General features: G+C 41.4%; 1 protein-coding gene across 3 annotated transcripts in view; it reads right to left on the reverse strand.

The window, feature by feature from the left end:
• Nucleotides 1-5,144: 5,144 nt before the first annotated feature.
• Nucleotides 5,145-25,172, reverse strand: part of MED30 (mediator complex subunit 30) — a 31,105-nt gene continuing 11,077 nt past the window's right edge. For all 3 annotated transcript variants that reach the window (XM_058177168.1, XM_058177169.1, XM_058177167.1), the window contains exon 5: nt 5,145-5,431. In XM_058177168.1, coding sequence (XP_058033151.1) covers nt 5,336-5,431 — 96 coding nt within the window. In that variant the 3' untranslated portion in view covers nt 5,145-5,335. The remainder of the gene's footprint in view (nt 5,432-25,172) is intronic.

Raw genomic sequence — 25,172 nt, forward strand, 5'->3', positions numbered from 1 at the left:
CATGAGAGATTTATGTTACACTTTGTATGGTGGAGATAACGCCAAGACGGTTCCACCGTGTCCAACTTTTTTTTAATAATAAAGTTTTTTTTTAAATAAAAAAAAGAGAAAACTATATTCTTTGCCTTAAAGCAAACTGCCACTATCTGGAAGGCTTAGGGAGATTGATTTGATGGCAGCAACCAAAAGGGCTTAGAACCAGTCAGAGGAATTTCCATAGGTCTTAGCTTTGCGAAGAGGAATAGAGGCTAGTGCTATCAGTGAAATGTTGTATCCCTATTGCAACAAAACTTCATACATTTCGTCGCGAGCTTAAAACATACTTATTCATCTGCGCGGGACTGGATTAGATTTTAAAGTTATGGGTTTTAAGGGGTTTTTATTATTTATACTATTTTAAATTTGGGCAATAGAATAAGTTTTTTAATTGTTGTTTTTAATCTGTACTTATATGTATTTTAACTGCCTGTGAACCGCCCTGAGTCCTTAGGGAGATAGGGCGGTATATAAATTTGAAAAAATAAATAAATAAATAAATAAAATACATTAGGAGAAAAAAAGTTTCTGGAGAAAAAAGTCCAGAGAGGAACATACAGCAAGTCAACATTCCATTAGCCACATTACAGGCAGATGGTTGCCAAACACACCAACCTTTTCATGGGAATGCAACTCACTGTAACAACATTACCAAAAAGGCATTAAGAGTTGTTAACCTAATTTTGCGAAGCTTCTTCTCCGGTAACAATGTACTGCAAACCAGAGCATACAAAACCTTTGCCAGACCAATTCTTGAATACAGCTCCTCTGCCTGGAATCCACACTGTATATCGGACATTAATACAATTGAACGAGTCCAGAGGTATTTCACGAGAAGGGTACTCCACTCCTCGCAACAGAATACCCTACGCCACCAGACTTGAAATTTTGGGCCTGGACAACCTAGAACTACACCGACTATGGTCTGGCCTAAGCTTAGTACACAAAATTGTCTGCAATAATACATGGGCAAACAATAGATACAAACTCACAGTAAACCGCTCCAAACTTGATTGTAGAAAATACGACTTCAGCAACAGAGCCGTCAATGCCTGGAATGCATTACTGAAATCTGTGCTTACATCCTCAAACACCCATAATTTTAACCTTAAACTGTCTACTGTGGACCTCACCCAATTCCTAAGAGGTCTGTAAGGGGGCATGCATAAGCACACCAGCATGCTTACCGTCCCTGTCCTACTGTTCCCATTTATTTGTACTCATTTCTTATGTTTATACTTATACCTGTTTATACTTGTTTATATGTTATGTTCATACTTATACTTACTTTCTCATACATGCTTGACAAATAAATAAATTGAAAAAAATAAATAAAGTCTCTCTATAGAAAAGAGTTGTCCAACCTTGGCAACATTTTAAAGACTTGTGAACCTCCACTCCCAGAATTTCTCACGGCTGGCTGGGGAATTCTGGGAATTGAAGTCCACAAGTCTCAAAACTGCCAAGGTTAGACATTCCTCCTACAGAAAGTAATCTGTCTTCTCACCACAGCATGAGGGCAATTCTCTGCTATTATGATGGAATCCCTTAAAAGCCACCTCTCAAAATCAGAATAACTGGCTCTAGCTCTCTTTATTCCATTTAGATTTTGCCCTTCAAAGCAAGCAACTTCAAAGCAACCCATTCCATTTGTATGAGGCAGTGATTGATCCAATGGACCAGTGCACATTAAGGTTCAATGGAAATCTAAAGCCAGGTGTCTCCAGCTGGGCACTTTGACCATAGCACACCTCTCATCTTAGTACAAAACCATAGCTTAAGGATATAATCTTGTAACTTACCCGAAAGCAAGACCGACTGAGTTTAATAACTGAAGAAGCATTCATCAGTTTGCATTGTTGCACATTTGGCACAAAAGACGGATTTAATACAGGTCATGGGTCCATAAATTATCCATTCTTTTGCAGTTGTTTACTATTGAGTCAGAGTGTATTGTTTTTAGGTATCCATCGCTAAAATTAATACAAAATACAGACACTTATGTCTTTAGTTCGATCCGTTGAGTAGAAGCAGGCTGAAAAAATTCTTGAGGCCAAAGACTTTTCAAGGCAAAGTAATGAAACACTGAATTCATTAAGCCCTATCAGCAAACTACAAAAAACCGAAGAGATTATCTGTAGCTCAGGGTTGAATTGTGGGGTCCTTGGTGCTGAGTTTGGGTGTTTACTTATAGACAGGTCATTACCTGACTGGGCAACATCATAAAGTGCTGATGAACTTACCTCGTTACCCAGTTGGACAATGATACCTCGGAAAGCTAACAATCAAGCTCAGAGAGCTATAGAAATCTTGATTTTACATCCCAATGAAACATTTCATCATTTGTAATCCTTGCGTTGATTCAAATCACAAGGCCTAGAATTCTGCACTAATGAGCCCCTTCCATGTGTTGGAAGGGATGTTGAAAGCCAGTGTGAGATAGGGATGGAGGTGTTGTACACAGTCTGGAAGAAACCAGAATCAAATCCACTTTGGGCTATGAAAGCTCACTGGGTGAATGAACTAGTCACTCACTCTTGGCTAGTGGAATCCACAAAATTGGGTGTCATAGGAATACTACGAGAAAACAAATACAGGGCATGTTTCCTGGAGCTCCCGGAGGGAAAAGAAGAGTATAAATGAAACAAACGAATAAATAAATGGGTGCACTTGTTCCAGATATATTATGCTCTTTGTGCACGCTTATCCCGTTAGCCTTTGAAACATAAAATGACTAGGTGGAAATGCATAGCTCTTTGTCTAGTAAGATCTGTGTCTTATGAATAAACAAATGAAGTCAAAATCTGCTCCCAGTTATGCTGCTATAAATCCAAAACCTTGCAATTGAGTGCAATGGAGCTACTGCTTTATTAACATTTTGAGTTTCTGCCCTAGGTAATTCTTTCTTTCTACATCCTATTAGAGTGAATAAATATGAAAGACGTCCCAATCCAGCACACCTTCTCTAGGTGTAATCCCACCGGAATCAGGGAGGCTTAGTTCCAAGTAAATAATTGTAGGTTTAAATAGCAAGTTACCTAATTGGCAATTTTAAAAGAATCATTTATTTTTGTCTGCTGTTTCATTCCTTCCTTAGCTATTTCAGATTCCATAAAATTAGTTGTCAGAGGGTTTGTTTACAAATTCCCACAGCACTTCCAGGCATAGCATCCAGACAGCTTGATTTGTATATACTTTAGTTGCAAATAGAGGGAATTTTTTCCCTGATCACACCATCTTTTTTTTAAAAAAAAAACAACTGAAGAAATATATCGGTTGCCAGTGTTCACCCCTAAACAAGATAAAAGGTTTGTCTTGGCAAATTAACTGTTTGGCTTCTTAGGCCGTGAAAGCATCGGTACAAATCACAGTGCCTGCTAAACAGTGGCTGGCATTCGTTTGCTTCAACTAGGTGCATTCCGCAGGACCGGACTGTGTTTTCCATCATCCTTGACAGATACCCAGGGATGGCAGTGATTGGAGCCCAACACATGCAGAATGCATCTCAATGAATTATCAGTTCCAACAAATGGATGACACCTGAATGGAATTCCTACATTTCGTAAATCAATAAACTTGGGGTTTGGGTAACAAGGGACAACAGTGAGATGGTCTTCATTCCACACTTGTACTGTCCAACTAGTTTTCAATCTCTATGTCTCACCAGTCAGAAGAAGGTCTCGGCAGACCCAACAGCTTCTGATTTAACCATACTTTAAAAGGAAGCATTCTAGCTCAGGGGTGTCAAATTCAATTTCATTGAGGGCCGCGTCAAGGTTGTTTGACCTCGGGGGGGCCAACATCACTCCTGTTGGGGGCGTCTATGGTGGCCCAAGTGTTCTGCCAGTGAAAACGGGCTCCCGAGCTCCATTTTCGGCTGCCACAGCCTCCTACAACCTTCTGCCAGCGAAAACGGAGCTTGGCAGGGCTGCACGCAACTCTCTCGAGCTCAGTTTTCACTGGCAGAGGCATCGTGGGCCAGTCCTTTGCTGTTTCCAGGGCGGTCCCTCGGGTCAGATTTAAGCACCCCATGGGCCAAATCCAGCCCCAGGGCCTTGAGTTTGACACCCCTGTTCTAGCCGGTTTAAACTCCTGAAAGAAAATTGTTACCATCTCTAGAAAGGACCAAAAAGAAGGGGGGGGAAATCCCAACGGAATTGCGGTAAAAAATACATAGCAGTATTTTTTTCCCTTAGGTGAAAAGGGCTCAATGCATTTAAAAATATACCAATGACGTTATATTTCCAGAAAGTCCTACCAAAATAGTGTTAGGCATTTTAAAAGGCATCCGATTAAGAAGGCAATTTTGAATGTATTTATTAAGGTTAGGCAGGATGTCATCTATCAACTGTAATGAAAAAAAATATCATTTTTTACAATGTTAAGGTGGTAGGTTGATGGAGGCTAGTATTTTGTTCTGAAACATTTCTGATCATTTGGGGGAAAAAGGAGGGGTAGCCTCTGCTGTCTTGTTCTGATCCCATTTGTGATGCAACATGGATGGCCTCTATAATTCTGAAGTCAGTTATGCTCTCACATTCATTTCTCCATTTTTGTTGCAACAAACAAAGAAGGTGACACCGCTGGAAATTATTTTAAATTAAGACCAAAAAAATCTATTTTTGTTTAAAAAAAGAAAGAAAATGAAATTCAAAGCGTTATCCACCATTGCTAAAACCAAAACATTCTCCCGTCTGCTAAAGTTTTCCTTGACATTTTCCTCTTTCCTGTTTGAGTGCTAGGCTTTCAGTCATCTGCAGTAAGTTGGTCGTGCAAATTGATACATACTGGGCAGTGTTATGAAGATGAAATCAGAATTACATTATTTGTTCCAGCTCTCTTCTTCTTGAGAACAAGCATGCATTCTCTAGGACAGGTGTCTCCAAACTTGGCAGCTTTAAGACTTGTGGACTTCAACTCTCAGAATTCTCCAGCTAGCTATGCTATGCTGGCTGGAGAATTCTGGGAGTTGAAGTCGACAAGTCTTAAAGCTGCCAAGTTTGAAGACCTCCGCTTTGGTTTTCTTCATGAAATAAACTTTGTACTATTTTCATAAAAAAGAAACTATTGGCCAAACCTCAAGAAATAAAAGTTGTCCATCCTGGATCTGAAAATTAAAGCTGACATTGAATTTATCCATTGCCTAGAACTTCCAAGGCTTAAATATACATAACTGAAGTATAACAAATATATACATGATTATTTAAGGTACAATCGAATACCCGTGGTCTTCTTTAAAAAATTATTCTTCTGTAACAAATGACATCAAATACCACAATGAGATAGAAAGAAAACGTATTCAGTTCCTCATTGCCAACATGGCATTTATGTCCCAAATGAGATTCCGCAATTGATCCATGATTTGCTTCAGCTGTTGATTCTTCTGTTTCAGTTTCTGTGAAGAGAGATAGGGGGGTGAGAGAGAAAATAAACTGTCAGCAGTGCTGCTTGTTTGGGCTACACACTGTGAATTTTAATTGAGGCAATGGCGGTATGCAGGACAGCAAAAACATCTATTGCTCAGTGCCAAATCAAGGTAGAAAGCTCAAGATTAATGGCCGATAGCCATTGTCTGGAAAGAGAATGAGTTAAGAGACAAAGAAGAAGACCGCCTCTTGGCCTATCTTGATTTCCCAACTGTAGGCTGCAGCTTCTTTGCCTAATTGGAATAAAACAGCGTATCTCCTTTCTTAAAAAGGTATTTCCCTGTTAGCAAGCTTATGTCAGTATAGGGGCTACAGGAATAAGAGCACTGAAAATAAGCAAAACGGGGGCTCTGATTAGGTAGCAAAGAGGCAATAAGAAGATGATATGAGAGGCAGTTTGGGGTTGTAGTTAAGAAACCAGGAGACTGTGAGTTCTAGTCCCGCCTTAGAGATGAAGCCAGCTGGGTGACCTTGGACTAGTAGTCATGCTCTCTTAACCTCAGGAAGCAGGCAGTGACAAACCACTTCTGAAGCCTTGCCAAGAAAACTGTAGGGATTAGTCCACGCAATTGCCAGCAGTCAACATGGAAGGGAAGGAAAGGAAAAGGAAAAGGAAAAGGAAAAGGAAAAGGAAAAGGAAAAGGAAAAGGAAAAGGAGAGGGAGGGAGGGAGAGGAGAGGAGAGGAGAGGAAAGGAAAAGGAAAAGGAAAAGGAAAAGGAAAAGGAAAAGGAAAAGGAAAAAGGATAATATAAGACTATACTTACCTCAGAGATAGAAAACCCTTTGCCATTCAAATCCTACTGATCTAACCAGGTTGCCTCACTACTAGCCATGCAGGCTAAAAACTGACATTCAATAATATCTGGAAAGCAACCAATTCCACACACTGATTTAGCCCCTAGCATGTACCTTTCCATATTGTGGAATAAATAAGTATCTGGGAAGTTTTTTATTTACCCATGAAAGGTCCTTGCAAAAGTTTTGCCCTTCATTTTCCAGGGTTTTTAAATCATGCAGAGAATATATAGAGAGACACAGAATGATCCCTACTGCAGGAACTGGTTTTAAACATGGGAGCAAAACTTTATAATACCCATGCTGCCTCTTTTCAGGAGAAACTCACTGGAAGATTCTACTTTAAAGTAGAATGATGCTTAGATCTTGGAAAGATTAACAACTGGTAGATGGAGCCATGGGTGGGGGTGGGGAACCCTACCAGCTCTGCAGATAACTTTACAATAAATATATATATCTATCTATATCGGTATATCAAACTTGATTTCCAGCTGAGACTAATTCTGTTGCATGAAAATGAATAATCAAGCAGAATTCTATTAAGTTTGAAAGATCTACCAATAACTTGTTGGAACTAGAAATAGAAGTCTAAGGCTCCATTCTCCTCAGCAGGGATTTTAGTAACAAAGACAACTTTTCCCTGCATTTGCCCATCGTTTTAAGAGATGGTGACTAATGTATCTGAACCTAGCATGTATTTATATATTTATTTATTACTGTAAGTAGGTTTGCCATACCTACTCAGAAATTAAAACCCACTGAGTTCAACAGCATTTCATCTCAGGCCACAAGGGCTTGAATTTTACCCTCAATATTTAAGGAACGAAAGAAAAGAAAACCATAGTAAGTGAAGACAAAGCTTAGAAAACCTGAAGGCGGCCCCTTCTTTTCCCAATTTAAAACCATCTGTTTAAAGCCACAAAACCAGACTACCTCCGCAAGGCTTTGTACAAATAGGCTGTATTAATGACTGGCGTAGAGATGAATTAAGTTACTTCAAAGTTCTGTCAAATGTGGTACTGAAGCAGTTTGATTTTGCCAAGGCCAAAAAGTATAGTTTAGTCTGTGCTTTCTCTATGACTGAGAACTGAGGCATTTGCAATTTCGGTCTCACAGTGTGATGTCACTTAGATCTCTCTGCATAAAGAATGTAACACTCATTTTTTTCCCTCCACCCAAATCCATTTTACATTCAGTCCCAAAGTAATAATGTTCAATTTGGTTCGGCTGCATAGTATTTTGCCTCCTAGGTTAGCAAGCTCAATCTGAATTTGCAGTTAAAGATAGGAGCCATGACTACTCAAGCATATTTTATCGGATGAATGTTTTTCCTGGGGTTCAGCTCTTTAGATTTTAGTGCTACGCACTGTGTGGCTTTCCTTCTCAACTGCCCCATGGGGTTCCCTCCAGACTGCAACAGGAATGCCATACCATGCTGTGACTTTTAAACTAGATAGTGCTCAATGGATTTTTGCTTTGTGTTGTTTGGCTTCTTTGAGGAACTCTTGATATAGTTCAATACCTCCAAATATTGCAATGTATTTCATGTCTATATTAAGTTAACCAGGCTGTACTAAACCTTTCTAAAACCCATTTCATATTATCGATCAGTGCTTTTCAAAGCTACAGAATAACAGAGCTGGAAGGCACCTTTGAGGTCTTCTAGCCAACCCCCTGCTCAAGCAGGAGACCCTATACTCACGTTGGCGAACCTATGGAACGTGTGCCATAAGTGGCACGCAGAACCATCTTGGGAGGAATTCGTGGCCTCACTGGCTCCTCTTCTGTGTTCCTGTGCACACACACGTGTCGGTCAGCTGGCATTTGCGCACGCGGGAGTGGCAACACCTGGAAAAGTGGTGTTCCATCGTGCATGTGCAAGTCGGCACCCAAACATCTGGGTTTACATCACGCGCATGCGCTATGGCCAGCTTTTTGTCAGGCATGTGTCTGTACCGGAAACCAGAAGTTCGGGAGCCGGCTCACGCATGCGCGACAGACCGCCGCTGTTCTGAGTATTGGCTCCCACGTGCGCAAAGGCCAGCGGGCCGCGCAGTCCAGGCAGGATGGTTTCATGTGGCATTTCTGGCACACAGGCCGGCGTGAGGTGACGTAAAAGGTTAGCCATCACTGCCCTATATCATTTCAGACAAATAGTTGTCCAGTCTCTTCTTAAAAGCCCCAAGTGGTGGAGCACTCACAACCTCTGAAAGGAAACTGTTCCACTTGATAATTTTTCTCCCTGTTAGGAAGTTTCTCCTTAGTTCTAGTTGCTTCTCTCCTTGATTAGTTTCCATCTGCTATTTCTGGTTTTGCCTTCTGATGCTCTGGAAAATAGGCTGACCCCCCTCTTCTTTGTGGCAGCCCCTCAAATATTGGAATACTGCTATCATATACAGAGGTGGGCATCACATACTATAACAACCGGTTCACCCAGAACCAAAAATGTGAGCGAGCGCCTTCTGTGCATGTGTATGGCATTAAAAAACCGGCAATTATATAGGACGTGATAGCGCCAGAGAAGGTGGGCCCAGCTGCTGGTCGGAACTACTGGTTCTCCCGAACCAGCCGCAGCCCACCACTGATCATGTCCCCCCTAGTTCTTCTTTTCTCTAGACTAGCCACACCCAATTTTTCCAACTGTTCTTCGTATGTTTTAGTCTCCAGGCCTTTAATCGTCTTAGTTGCTCTTTTCTGCACTTTTTCCAAAGTCTCAACCTCTTTTTTATAATGTGGTGACCAAAACTGGATGCAGTACTCCAGATGTGGTCTTACTAAGGTTTTCTTTAGTGGTAATACTTCATATGATCTTGACTCTATCTAAATTTGGCAACTTTAACATTGGAACTTCAACTTTCTAGCTCAACACTGGCTGGGGAATACTGGGAGCTGAAGCCCACACATCTTAAAGTTGCCAAATTTGAAAAACACTGTTATAGATCATACTCAAGATACGTTTTGTTGAGGAAATTTTAAATACTTAGTATTTCTCTTACCCCCCTCCCCCGCCCACTCCTTTCAATGAGTTAAATGTGAGAAATTGTTGAATTTCTTTCATATCTGGTGAAAAGTCCATTTCCAACTGCTAAACTTAATTACTTTTCAGCTACTGTGGCTGTAATAAAACCTCTGCAATAAAGTTACAATGAGAAACATACTTTATTTTTACAGCAGAGGAAAAAAAATAATTGCATATTATGTCTGGTGGAAAATAAATTCAAATTATCTGGCTAACCTTCTTCTTTTGTATTTTAGAAGTGCTCTAAAGAATGAAATCCTATAAAGTTTACTAGCTCTTCTTTTGCCAGCCATTTGTCACAGGGACAGCTGTCTGGAGAGATGCTTTTTCAAACATGTCAAATAGCAACAGGTAAAACTTGAAAATCAAGAAGACAATGAAGTAATCTAGAAAACGCACATTAACCAACAGCCCAGTAAGAGAATGATTTCAGAACTTCAAATGGAGAAGAAAGGTATGTTTCTATATAAACTAAGTTTATAGTTATTGATTTATATGTCTTTTTTTTTCTGGTAGAGGCATGGAAACGGTTCCCTCTGCTGCTAGTTTACACACCTGAGAACCTGTAAACCACATTTGGCTACATAGATCCAATCATTGTGTTACAGCCGCTGTATTGCCAGCCTTGTTAACCCCTCCTTCACAAAAAGTGCCCTTCTATGATTTACTAGCAAAGTCAGTCTTCACTGAGGTGATCAACTGCATAACCATCCTTGCCCCATTACATCAGCCCGCCCCACTGGAATGGAAGGACCCTGAAATTAAAGGATTTCAACCAGCAGGTTATCCAGGAAGAGGACCTTCTCTGCCGTTGCCTTCAGCCTTTGGAACATCCTACCCAACCACCCTAAAGTGAGGTGGTTTCTCACTCTCCAGGCCTTTCAGAAATGTCTGAAAAAATGGATCTGCTATCTTGCTTGGGATTCACGCAGGCGCTGTGAAAACTCCCCCACCCCCATACATTGTAACTTGGAATTAATAACTCTCTTGGCCTCTTAATAAAATTTTATATATAGTTTTTTATGCTTTTATATTTTACTTGCACACTGCCTCTGTGTGTTTCTCTGTGAAGGAGATGGGCGGTTTGTAAAATAAATAAATAATAAACAAATGGCAGAATAGAATAGAATAAAATAGCAATAGCACTTAGGCTTCACAGCCCTCTCTAAGCGGTTTACAGAGTTAGAATATTGCCCCCAACAATTTAGGTCCTCATTTTACCCACCTTGGAAGGATGGAAGGCTGAGTCAACTTTGAGCCTGGTGAGATTCAATCTGCCAAACTGCTGGCAGCCGGTGATTAGCAGACGTAGCCTGCAGTACTGCTGCACCACAGAATAGAATAGAATAGAATAGAATAGAATAGAATAGAATAGAATAGAATAGAATAGAATTCTTTATTGGCCAAGTGTGACTGGGCACACAAGGAATTTGTCTTCGGTGCATAAGCTCTCAGTGTACATAAAAGCCATAAGTGATAAATCTTGATCATAGTCATCATAAAAATACATTCATCATAAATTATAAGATACAACACTTAGTGATAGAATCAACATAAATCGTACTAGGAAACTAAATAAAACAATATAAATCATAAAGAAACAAGCAACAAAGTTATAATCGTAAGTAGAAAGGGAGATAGGTAATAAGAAGGATGAAAAGAAGAATATTAATACAGCCTTACTAAATAGTTTGACAGTGTTGTGGGAATTAGTTGTTTAGCAAAGAGATTGCATAGGGGGAAAACTGTCCTCGTGTCTAGTTGTTCTGGTGTGCAGTGCCCTACAATATCTTTTTGAGGGTGGAAGTAATAAACAAACAAACAAATAAGCAAATAAGCTGAACAAAGCATTAATGTCCAGTTGCTGGCATCAGATAAACAGGAACCCATCCATCTTGTGTTCCTCTTGCTTCAAACAGCAGGCCTTTCAAAAAAAAAATAAAAAAAAATCCAAGGCTTTGGCTTCAGAAAAAGAGGGAGGGATTGATACCATGTTTCGATGCCCAAACATTCCTTCCCCTCTTGCTGCGACCTGAAAAAACTTTTTTAAGCTCCACTGATCAAATATACAATTTCTCAACCCCAAGTGCTAACTTTGCTAGTTGATAAGCATCCCATTAAATGTTCTCTCACTTTAAAGAAAGAAATTTTAGAAGGGCCTATGCTCTCCCAGAGGATGAGGACTTTATATGGTGGGAGGGCTCAGTAGCTTCAGTAGCTTTTTGAGAGCAAGGTGGATTTAAACCGGAGGTCATCACTAGCAATTTAGGTAAAAAGGAGAGGGTCAAAATGAAGTATAGTTCACCGAAGGGAAAGGAGAAGAGGTCTTTGCAGGGATGAAAGAAAGCAATCCACTAGAAACTTCAAAATCAAACCTGGAAGACGGCAACTGCAATTCATATAACTAGGGTTGCAGACAAAGAAATACCCACTATGGGCATGGCTGAAATATCTAAACAAGGAGGCGATGAGAGCTGAAAGGACTTCTCTAATTACCTGAGAAGAATGCTGAATTTTTCACAAGTAGATTTGGAGGTGATATTGCCAACTTTAATAGCTATCACCAGTGATTACGCCAGAGGAGTTTTACATCTCAAAAGGATAGAGAACAGGGAATGTAAAAAGACCGAAGCAAAGATAAATTGTAATAGCTGACGCAAAGCGCACTGGATGTTTTAGAAATAAGTGAAGCTCAGAGAAGTGGAAGCCTTTTAAATCAGGTGGTTGTGCAAAGCATTAAGGCCATTGCCGATAGAACGATGTTCCAAAGGGCATCACTAATTTGACTGTGCAAGTAATTCTGAGTTGATTTCAGAAAGGTATTTCAGAGAGTACAAGTTGCAAAGTGCCTGCAATCTTTTGAAGCAGATGCATCTTTTCAGAACACCGCTATGGCAAGCAGCCATTCAATCCCAGGAAAAGACCCAGCTGCTTTAGACAATTGCTAATGTTTGAATTTACACCTTTGATAGATAGATACAATTTTTATTGGCCAAGTGTGATTGGACACACAAGGAATTTGTCTTGGTGCATATGCTCTCAGTGTACATAAAAGAAAAGATACCTTCATCAAGGTACAACACTTACAACACTTAATGATAGTCATAGGGTACAAATAAGCAATCAGGAAACAATCAATATCAATATAAATCGTAAGGATACAAGCAACAAAGTTACGGTCATACAGTCATAAGTGGAAGGAGATGGGTGATGGGAACGATGAGAAGATTAAGATTAATAACATCTGAAAAGCCATATAGCTGAATATGTGCTTGGTTACAATCCAGTCACATTGCACTCATGTCAGAAGCACCAAGGCGTTTCTGGGTTGATAGGATTGGCCAGTGCCATCACCATTGTCCAGGACACGGCCAGTTGGGGGCTCCTTTCATGTCCCCATCAGAAGCTGGAGCCAGGGATGAGAGTGCACTCCGCCCCATGGCAGATCTTGGGTCTCGAATGCAAGCTTGCTGCTTGTCAACCATGCGAACCACCATACAAGCCACCATGCTCCTTATAACCCAATAGGACAATATCTACTAGAATTAGTGAACACCCAATGAACATCAATGTTAGAAAGAATACGTGTTTGCCGTAGATGTCATTGAAGAAGACTGAAAAATTCTATGAACATTTAAGAGATGTTAAATGCAAGCACATTAGAGTAATGGTCCGCTTATGAAATGCTAGTAAGTTTAAGGCCATCTATAATTCTGTGTGAAGAGAAAAGTACAGGTTAAATAAAAATAAAAAAGTAAATGTATTAGCAAGATTTGACTTGCAAGGCATACTTCTCCAGAATATAAAATCAAAGTAGAGAACAGATTCAGGATGCTTAATTTACCAGAGCTACTGAACAGATAAGATCTGTGAAGTGATAAACTATTGTCAAAATTTCGAAGTGAAAATATCCAAGTTGTTTTTAAAATAAGTTATCATGATAACCAAAAAGAAAAAAAAATGAACATGAAAATCTTGAAAAACAAGAAGAGATTGACGATTGAGTATGGACACAAAGAAGAAAATACGAGGAAACCAGTGAAGGACGCTTACAAATAAAACAACAAGAAAGGAAAAATAAGACAATTTTTAGATGAAAGTAATGAAAAGTAACTGCAGAAGAGACTTAATGGGGGCAAAAAAAGCTGAAGAAAGATGGAAAGACTGTAGGAAGATCTTTTTAAAAAGGGAAATATAGAATAGCGAAACTGCAGAGAATGAATACATATAGAATTAAATAGGAAAGCAATGTGGGCAAATAGTGTATCAGTGAAAGTACTAACAGCTCTATTGTAACAAATATGGAACAAAAATGTGTAGCCTAGATTGGAAAAGACCTATACCAAAGAATGGAAAAGAAATGAAAAAGAGTATGAAAATTAACATTACATAAAAATGTGTAATGAATAGGATAGTTAATATGAGAAAGAGGTTTACCTTCCTATCATTACCTACAGCAAAGCTTTTGTTTGGTCCCTATCCAAATATATAATGCATTTTAACATATTAAACTACAGGAATTCACAACAAATCACAACAATGACAAAGGTATGGCATGAAATCACAACTGCCGTTTTGTACCTAGTTTCTGATAATGGATACAAGTATGTTAGATACACCTTTTACCTTACCTCTAGGTATCTGCCTTTGCATTATGTAAAGAACTATCAGATCTTCTGGTAAAGATAAAAAAATAGCTGGTTATAATAATTCCTCAAAACACTTGATTAACAAGAATCTACTGTAAAAACTGGATTAGAAAACATGGAGTGATTCACAACTGATAGTGAGTGAGACAAAGTAGATTACAAAACTGCCTTTAAAAATCTAATTGCTGGAGATAGTTCAAGATGACAATCCCTTGTCCATGTAGTCACCACAAGCTGAGCTGGACTTCGATGACACCAAATTAAAAATTGTATGTAAAGCCACAAGAAATATAGTCTGCAGGAAATTTCTGTGTAAATGTATATGGCCTAGTTTGTATGAAATGATTACAAGGTGTTCAAAATATCGGAAGTATTTTGATTTCAGATCAACTATGTTTCAAGTTCAGGACCATTAGAACTTAGAACACAGGACAGATTGGGTCCCTTCAAGATTGGACCAACTCATTCAGAACTCAAGATATTCTGAATTCAAAATGCTTTTGCATACAGTTGGTATGTAAAGTTAGTTAAAATCCAGGGCCCACAGAGTCAGGAAAAAAGACAGGTGAAGATCAGTGTGGAAGATCCTGCAGCTAGTTCTGGCTAAGTATATAGGCTGTCATCAATGCTACTCTGTCACCAACAACTGACTATCCAAAGGCAAAAACCAGGCCACTTGACAACATTACACTGTGTTGAACCTGTTTTTACACAATGAAAGATCACCTCTACAATTTGGCCTTGGTTGTCTAAAAAGTGAAATGAGAGAATGGCAAAATAAATCTTAGGCGTTGCAGCAAAAGGCAAGCAGCATAGTATAAAAGAGAACCTTAAGCATAAGTACATATACATATTAAAACAAAAGCCATAGACTGAAATTCCAGAAATATCATATGAGTAAGAGGGAAAAGCATCCAGAATGTAATTTGTACCCCCCCTCCAAAAAAACCCAACCCAAAACCCTTAGCTCTCCTGAATCTGGTTCTTTAATTTAAATAGTAAGTCCTTTCGGCAAAAGGAACTTGACACATTTTAAATTATTCAGATGGCAAGAACATCTCAGTGGCTTCCAGATTTCTTTTCAGATTACAAATGGAGTGTGGAGAGGGAAGAGATTTGCTCATGAATATTTGGTCCTGCAAAGTAAGCTTGCTTTTTTTCCCAAGAAAACGAAAACAAGAGCCTAGTCATCAGTAACAAACCATGAAAAGTGCTAGCACAAGTGCATAATGTTCCTGGAATCAAGGTGACCTGCCCTAAGCCATTGAAAAAGGAGGAGGAAAGGGAACAAGGAGAAAGTATAGTCTTACACAGAAATCCAATGTGTGAAAATGTAATTTGCTATGATTATGCAACTAATTGTGCAGCTTTTCCCAGGTTGGAACTTTCCAAATGTCCTTGGCTTCAACTTACATGACTCTCAACCATGACTGCAAACAATCTGGCTGAGATTTGATGGGAATTCAGTTCCAACCATCTAGACTGCCATAGGTTGAGGAAGCTGGTTTAAGGTGACTTGGTTTGAAATGTAGCACAAATACTAAAAGGCTGGTAAAATGTCAGCTTCAGATTGCGTAGGTTACAGTGAAAGGCAGCCTTGACTTCCAGCCAATTTAATTCACTTCAATATATGTCTGCATCATTGACAGGGAAGTGCAAATTAAATATTGATTCAGAAATGGTACACACGGTTCATGCTGCCTACTTCTGTTGGTCCTCCATAGAGGGCAATGAATAGAGAGCACCTCGGTGCCCTTCAAAGAATCAAATGCTGACCCAGAAAAGTTTCCATTCAGATTGTGTCTAAGGTGAGCCTTAGTTCAACTGAAGCTCAAGTTAGCAACCCCAGTTAAAAGTTTGCCACAGAGATAACAGCGCAAACTAATACTAAGGAAGAAATGAAAATCTCTGCATGAAGGACAACAAAGCAGCTTTGGAAGGCGCATTCCATCTTTTTAATTATCATTCAGGAATCAAGGAAAACGCTTTACCCTTTCAACACTTCAATCCCAGTGAACAACTTACAAGTGAGCTGGGAAAAAGATTTTCTTTATCTCTAGTGATAAATCTTAGGTATTGCACTTCACAGGTTCAAAAACCATTTTTTTTTTGAAGAACATTTGAAGACAATTAGGGAAAGTTACCCAATTTCATTAATTGTTCCCCAAAGTTTTCCCATCATAACTTGAGGAGAATGTCGGATTTAGACTGGATTGATAGAAATGGGACCATGGCACCTTTTTCAGGAAATTCATTATTGGAACTACTAAGGTCCTATAGCATTTTGAATCTCTAGTGCCGCATAACAGGGTGAGCTCCCATTACTTGTCCCAGCTTCTGCCAACCTAGCAGTTCGAAAGCATGTAAAAAATGCAAGTAGAAAAATAGGGACCACCTTTGGTGGGAAGGTAACAGCGTTCCGTGTGACTTTGGTATTTAGTCATGTCGGCCACATGACCACAGAGAGGTTCTTCGGACAGCGCTGGCTCTTCAGCTTTGAAACAGAGATGAGCATCACCCCCTAGAGTCGGGAATGACTAGCACATATGTGCAAGGGGAACCGTTACCTTTACCTTTTTATAGCATTTTGTGTTTTTGTTCAACATGAAACAATGACAGACCTTATTCATGGGCCCATCAATATCAAGATGCTGATGATATCCAATTGTGAATTACTACCCTGGGTTATTCTGGAAGTGCAAAGTCTTTTTTCAGCACCTGGAGGTTGTTGGGATCTGGATAGGAATAAACATGCTGAAGTTATGCTCAAGCATGACAGAGTTGTTTGCAGGCTGAGGTTCTCTGCTGCCTTGGTTTTATCTCTGGAAAGGATAGAACTGTCTCTGAAAAAGCCTATCTGTGACAGGGCTCATCCTGTATCAAGATTAAGATACATTAAGTATGTGAAAGCTGTAACCAGGAAATCTCTCTACCTGAAGTGGGAGCAGGGGTGGGATTCTACCAGTTTGGACCAGTTTGGGGGAACCGGTAGCTCTGACAATCAGCTGGGACTGAACAGGTTCGCTCCAATGATCAAGTTGGCCCATCCACCTACTGTTGCCCTTTACTTACCTTTATCTTCTCAGCTGATTGGCACAGCAGAGCGGACTGCCGTGCCTCAGTTGTGTTACTCCCAAGTGGTAACACAGAAGGTTAGTATTTGTAAAATTGCGCATGCGTGCGCAGCGAAGCACACAATCATCGAACCGGTTGTTAAACTGGAAGCATCCCACCACTGAATGGGAGACCTTGCAATGGTAACTGACAGAGTCAGTTACGCTGCACGCTGGAGTAGTCCAATGAGCTTTACACAGATCACTCAGAAATGGCGCCCGACGCAAAATGAAGCAACCTGCTTATATATTTATTATTTATTTATTTATTTATTGTTTATATTTATATACCGCCCTATCTCCCAAAGGACTCAGGGCGGTTTACAGGCATTTAAAAGCAGATAAATACAATCTAAAAACAATTAAAAAACTTATTCAAGAAGCCTAACAATTAAAAATATAAAAAATAAAAACCCACGTTAAAACCCATAAATTAAAAATCTAGCTCAGTCCTGCGCAATTAAATAAGTATGTTTTAAGCTCGCGGCGGAAGGTCCGAAGGTCCGGAAGCTGACGAAGTCCTGGGGGCAGTTCATTCCAGAGGGTGGGAGCCCCCACAGAGAAGGCCCTTCCCCTGGGTGTCGCCAGATGACATTGCCTCGCTGACGGCACCCTGAGGAGTCCCTCTCTATGAGAGCGCACGGGTCGGTGAGAGGTATTCGGTAGCAGTAGGCGGTCCCGTAGATAACCCGGCCCTATGCCATGGAGCGCTTTAAAGGTGGTCACCAAAACCTTGAAGCGCACCCGGAAGGCCACAGGTAGCCAGTGCAGTCTGCGCAGGATGGGTGTTATGCGGGAGCCACGAGGGGCTCCCTCTATCACCCGCGCAGCCGCATTCTGGACTAACTGCAGCCTCCGGATGCCCTTCAAGGGGAGCCCCATGTAGAGAGCATTGCAGTAATCCAGGCGAGACGTCACGAGTGCGTGAGTGACTGTGCACAGGGCATCCCGGTCCAGAAAGGGGCGCAACTGGCGCACCAGGCGAACCTGGTAGAACGCTCTCCTGGAGACGGCCGTCAAATGATCTTCCAAAGACAGCCGTTCGTCCAGGAGGACGCCTAAGTTGCGCACCCCCTCCATCGGGGCCAATGACTCGCCACCGATGGTCAGCCGCGGATTTAGCTGACTGTACCGGGATGCCGGCATCCACAGCCACTCTGTCTTGGAGGGATTGAGCTTGAGCCTGTTTCTCCCCATCCAGACCCGTACGGCCTCCAGACACCGGGACAGCACTTCGATAACCGTTGGGGTGGTCCGCGTGAAAGGTACAGCTGGGTGTCATCCGCATACAGCTGATACCTCACGCCGAAACCACTGATGATCTCACCCAGCGGCTTCATGTAGATGTTAAACAGAAGGGGCGAGAGGATCGACCCCTGCGGCACCCCACAAGTGAGGCGCCTCGGGGCCGACCTCTGCCCCCCTGTCAACACCGACTGCGACCGGTCGGAGAGATAGGAGGAGAACCACCGATAAACGGTGCCTCCCACTCCCAATCCCTCCAGCCGGCGCAGCAGGATACCATGGTCGATGGTATCGAAAGCCGCTGAGAGGTCTAATAGGACCAGGGCAGAGGAACAACCCCTATCCCTGGCCCTCCAGAGATCATCCACCAACGCGACCAAAGCCGTCTCCGTGCTGTAACCGGGCCGGAAACCGGACTGGAACGGGTCTAGATAGACGGTTTCATCCAGGTGTAGGGGAAACTGATATGCCACCATACTCTCTACAACCTTCGCCGCGAGCGGGTTGGAGACCGGACGATAATTACCTAAAACAGCCGGGTCCAGGGAAGGCTTCTTAAGGAGGGGTCTCACCACCGCCTCTTTCAAGGCGGCCGGAAAGACACCCTCCACCAAAGAAGCGATCGTAATCGCCTGGAGCCAGCCTCGTGTCACTTCCTGAGTGGCCAGCACCAGCCAGGAGGGGCACGGGTCCAGTAAACACGTGGTGGCATTCAGTCTACCCAACAACCTGTCCATGTCCTCGGGAGCCACAGGGTCAAACTCATCCCAGACAATGTCACCAAGACCACCCTCGGACGCCTCACCTGAGTCACCGCAATTTTGGTCCAACCCGTCCCGAAGCTGAACGATTTTATCGTATAGATAACCGTTAAACTCCTCAGCACGTCCCTGCAGCGGGTCATCCCGCTCCCCCTGGTGAAGGAGGGAACGAGTCACCCGGAACAGGGCGGCTGGGCGGTTATAGCAGTAGAACACATTATACCTGTGTCCTGCATCAGTTATCAGGAGATTTCCAAGAACAATTTAAAATGCTGGTTTTACTCAATGAAATCCTCTACATGTAGTCCTTGCTTGAAGACCACAATTGGGATTGGCAACTTCATCACCAAGACATTAAGCAAGACGTCATGTGATTGTGATAAACTTACACCCTTGCTTCCACTGCAGTCATTAAGCAAATCACCTGCAGTTGTTAAGCAAGACATCATGGGATCATGATTTGCAATTTCACTGTCAGATTCACTATTGACTCTGCTTGTCAGAAGCTGGTTTGTGAAATGTGCAGATGACTATCGTATCACGGGATGCTGCCACGGTTGCAAACTCGAGGACTGGTTGTAAAGTTACTTATTCAACACCTTCATAATTTTGAACAGTCACTAAACAGAGCAGATGCCAGATGAGAACTACTTGTATAGCTGCGGGGCCCCCAAGCTCTTGGACACCAGGGACCAGTTCCGGGATAGGTTTTTTCATGGTCAGGAGGGGGCGTAGCTTTGTGTGCTGCCTGCATCCCGCGGATGGGGCTTCGCTTGTTTGTGCAGCCCAGTCTCTGGCATGCCGCGAACCAGTGCCGGTCCACCGACCGGGGGTTGGGGACCCCTGCTGTATAGGACTTTCAGAACCTTCTACTTCAATTATATTTATCCGATACTTTTTTTTTTTTAAGAGTACGGCACGTGTTAGCCAGGGATCATTGAGGTGGCTGGCTACCTCTGTGAAAGGAATTTTTTTGGGTGGTATTATCTTTACCCATAGGATGCCTGAATGCTGGTAGGCAATCAGGGGAGGCTCCTTTCTTGTCCCTAGACTGTTTGTTCGCTCACGGGAATTGAGCCACCGACCTCAGCAGTGCGCAGGCCCAGTGTCTTACCACGTGAGTCACCGCGGCTCCCTATCTGATACTAATATCCTGGAATAAAGCAGTTTATGACCCAGAACTGGGAAATGGAGGGTGCTCGGGTGACTGACAAGAAGATGCACTGCTTCATCATGGAACAGCCTTTCCTTGGAAATAAAATTTTGCTCTGACATTGCTGGCCTTAAGGAACCAGCTCAAGATAGAGCTTTTCTGGAACACTTTTTTTAATTAATTAGATAACATCATAGGAATTCATATAGATTGCTCCGCTTGTAAGTTAATACTGATCTGATTATTCCTGTTCTTTTCCATTATATTAATTATACCGTGATTATTTGTGTAGTGCCAAGAGTCACAGGATTGCGGTAGCATAAAAATCCAATAAATAAATAGCGACTGTCAGATAAGGAACAATGGGGATGATTTACCTGTTAAGTATTTATTCATTTGCAAGTTTAAGCATTGTATTTTCTTTGAATAGATGCAAAAGCCGTGTGTGATATGAGGAATCCATCTTCCTGTAACACTTATTTATAATAAACTAAACATAAGAAACCTATCCCAAATTTTCAGTGTAACCTGGGAGGAGATCAAACAATCTTGGCTCTCTCACTAGAAAAATATGGCTATTCTGGGGTACCATCCCCTCCTCTGGCACCAATTATTTGTTATTAACTCTGAGTAGTCCTCAAATTACAACCACAAATGGAACCGAAAACTTATTAGGCAGTATTGTCATTAAGTGAAGCATCATGTAACCATACCCAACCTATTTTGCTGCAGTCATTGAGTGAAACATTCAGTCATCATGATTTGTGACCTTCTCTGCCAGCTTCCCCATTGACTTTGCTTGTCCAGAAGCCAGCTGGGAAATTGGAATCGCGGAAAGCTGCAACCCCAGTAAATGCCAGCTGGCTACCACGTAAATGAATTGCAATCATGAGACTGTGAGGGCGGTACAACAATCAGAACTTTGAGGATGGTCCGCAGGTCACTTTTTTCAGCGCTGTTGTAACTTTGAATCGTTATTAAACTAACTATTATTAGAGTGAGGATTACCTCATTACATGCACAGGCCTGTATCATCAATGAGCCTTGGTGGCTCAGTGGTTAGAATGCAGTATTGCAGGCTAATTCTGCTGACTGCCGGCTGCCTGCAATTTGGCAGTTCAATTCTCACCAGGCTCAAAGGTGACTCAGCCTTCCATCGTTCCGAGGTCGGTAACATGAGGACCCAGATTGTTGGGGGCAATAGGCTGACTCTGTAAATTGCTTAGAGAGGGCTGTCAAGCACTGTGAAGCGGTATATAAGTCTAAATGCTATTGCTATTGCCATCCAGCAGCTGGGATGTACATGAATCAAAGGTCTCACCCAACATGGAACTATTTAAATGCAAGATGGTAGAGCACTGCTCTAAGAACAGGGCAGCAACTTTCTTCTTTCCCTTTTATGCTGGAAAATATTACAAAGAATGGTGTCATGTAACACAGCGGCCCCCAACCTTTTGGATGTCAAGGACCGGTTCTGTAGAGAGAGGTTTTTCCACGGACAGGAGGGGGCGTGGTTTCGAAAGCTTCCTGCATACCGCGGATGGAGCTTCGCTTGTCTGCCCGCCCCAATTTCTGGCATGCTGCAGCCCAGTCCTGGTCCACAGGGCTGGTGACCCGATGTTACACAAAGCTGCTTTAGGCTTGATAATACAGGCCTGTGCATGTCTATTCAGTTTTAAGTTCTACTAAGCTCAATGCACATTACTTCCAGGTGACTGAGCATAGGACTGAAAATGAAGCCAAAGACAAAGCAATAGCACACATATGAGCTCTGACATTTCTTGCTCATTTATGCGTTTTGCATGTGGTATCAGTCAGGCTAAGTTTATTTCAAACAGGGTTGCTCTGTAGAAACTAATACATATTTATCCCAGGCTATTATTTTGAAAAAGTGCCCTTCTAATTTTTTTTTTTTTAAAGCCAGGAGAATATAATGCAATTTTTTTTGTAGGGCAAAAAGTGGTTGGTGGTAAGGTTTCAAGGCAAAAATCATAATGCAGTGATACCAGTGTAGTTTTTAAAGAAGTGATTACATTATATCATAAACATTTATGAAATTCCTCATACAAGATCACTCCAAGGAGGCTGATAAACAAATCAGCATTTGTGTACAAGGGCAAAATGTATAGTCTCCCCAAAAGAGATTGTAAAATATATTAACAGTTAAAGAAAGCAAAGTACTCACATAAATTTATATTACAGTAAAATCCTATGTAATGTTACATTATTAGTTTAGTCTAATACTTTGCTTTTCCAAATTCACACTGTGCTTTTTGTTTTTTTGCTTTTTTAAAGCATCTAGGCTCTCTTTATATTGAAATCCAATGCTTCCTTGCATCCTTTTTCTCACTAATTGGCAATGACAGAAACCGAAATGTCAAACTGATTCTTTTGAAAACAATTTTTTACCTTTCTGAGATATTTTAATGACTGAAATAATTTTTTTAAAAAAAAAATAGCACAGGGATTTGTAGCTTTATTGTGGCAAAAAAAAAAAAAAGCCTGCAGTCAAAAGACTACTATATATAATGCATGAATTATATCTTTATGCTGGAAGAAAGGAAACAATGAACAACAACAACAAAATGCAGACAGCCCAAGATGTATTCAGGCATTAAATTTCCTCAGGGTTAGAATTGCATGAGTACAGAATAGGGATGTGGCTTTGGGCTTCATTGACTATGCTATACCTGGGTTGCCTGGCCCATTATTCTCCATAAATTTGAAGGTTTCCAATGCAATTTAGAATTCAACGCAATCAGGGTTCTTAATCATGCAGGGTGTCTGTCTATATTACTACATGGAAGGCCAAATGGCAGGACGCGAGGCTGAGCCAGAACCAGCCAATGCAGTCACATTTTATTCTATGCATTTCTAATCAAACTTGAATTAGGGCTGTAGTCTGGCATTTTCATACGAACACTCAAATTAGTTTTGCACAGGGATGTTGCAAATAAGACTGCTGGAGTTCAGAGCTTTTTAGACTCCCTACTTACCATTCATTCTTCTATATGTATGCTTACCCAGGGCATTGAGTGAGAATATTTAAGGCATCAGAGATAAATGACACAGTTAATCTGTTCCTTTTTCTCTGGAAGTAAATGAATGGCCATCACCCACAGGGGAGCTATTCCATGTTAACCATTCTGGATTATGCCTGACAGAATCACATAAAAGGATCCCTATCTTTGCTCTATCCCAGTATTTTTCAACCTTGGCTACTTTAGGATGCTGGCTGGAGCATTCTGGGAAATGAAGCCCACACATCATAAAGTTGCCAAGGCTGAAAACCACTGCTCAGCCCCAATGGATTACACCCAAAGTCCTCTGGACCCCAAATTCCTACTTTTCATTCAATGGTTTTTGTATCATAAGACCTTACATTATCTTATTTGTGCATTTGTCAACCCAAGGATCAGTTTTGTAGACAAATGGCTAAAAGACATCACACTTCAAGTACCTTAATCATAAATGCTAATTTGACAGCTGCATTAACTTGGAAGTTAATTTGCAACTGTAGATTTTAACACCAAAGCTGAAAATTTGATTCCATCTTTAGCATAAAGAGCGTGTCCCCCCTCCCTCCTGCCATGAAAAAATTATGACAGAGACTCACACAATTCCCTCCTCCATGCAAAACTGCACGCCACTTTGCAGAAAATTGTTCAGGGGCAGAGATGGAGTTTTTAATTCCTATCATGTTTCCTTTATCCTGACCATTGAACAACTATGCGTCTAACTCCCAGGGTCTCTGAAATCAAAGACTTATCCAGAGATGGACAACAAGAAGAGGGAAAACAGGGCTCTTTACTCTATTCTGTACCTGGCCTTCTATCGTCCTTGCTCTCTGAAGCTCTTCTAACTTCTATTATAGGATCAGAATTATTGTTGTTGTTAGTTGCGAAGTCATGTCCGGCCCATTGTGACCCCACGGACAACGTTCCTCCAGGCCTTCCTGTCTTCTACCATCCTCTGGAGTCCATTTAAGCTCACAACCACTGCTTCAGTGACTCCATCCAACCATCTCATTCTCTGTCGTCCCATTCTTCTTTTTGCCCTCAATCGTTTCCAGTGTTAGGCTCTTCTCCAGTGAGTCCTTTCTTCTCATTAGTTAGCCAAAGTATTTGAGTTTCATCTTCAGGATCTGGCCTTCTAAAGAGCAGTCAGGGTTGATCTCCTCTAGGACTGACCTGTTTGATGGCCCTGCAGTCCAAGGGACTCACAAGAGTCTTCTCCAGCACCATAGTTCAAAGGCCTCAATTCTTTGGCGCTCTGCCTTTCTTTTGGTCCAACTTTCACAGCCATACCTTGCAACTGGGAAAACCACAGCCTTGACTATACGCACTTTTATTGGCAGGGTGATGTCAGAATGCCACTCCACAAACTTGTCGTAAAAGATTATTCCCTGCAAGCCTAACATTTGTGCATACTTATTCCTACAAACTTTGCTCTGCGAGAGTTAAATCAGTGAACCAAGGAAAACTCTGCCCACTGCGACAATTAATTTTAGGCCTATGTAGGTTAAACTGAATAGATACTGGATTATAAAGAGCTGGCATCCTTCTGCTGACAATGGCTTTTTGATCTTATGGCAGCTTCTGACGGTAGCATAGAGATGGAAATAAATATCGGGATGTGCCTAAATGGTGATCCTTCTCTTCTCCATGCAACAACACCCAATTATTCAGGTCCTTTAGAACAAACACTGGGGGAAACTAAGTAAGTTGGAGAGGTGACAGGGAGATAAAAAATAATCATCCCTGAGATAAAAGCTTTCCCTTCAGGGGATAAAGAATTTTATTTAAGGGTACCAGTTGAATGCAACTCAGCGTGGCTTATTATTTTAAAGAAACACACAAGCTCTTTTTCATCTTTTAAATACCAAATGGAAAATCTCTCTCTCTATCCCTATCTTAAAAGGGATGTGGTGGCTCAGTGGCTAAGACACTGAGCTTGTCGATTGAAAGGTTGGCA

This window comes from Ahaetulla prasina, chromosome 3, assembly GCF_028640845.1.
Source record: "Ahaetulla prasina isolate Xishuangbanna chromosome 3, ASM2864084v1, whole genome shotgun sequence".
Classification (NCBI taxonomy): Eukaryota; Metazoa; Chordata; class Lepidosauria; order Squamata; family Colubridae; genus Ahaetulla; species Ahaetulla prasina.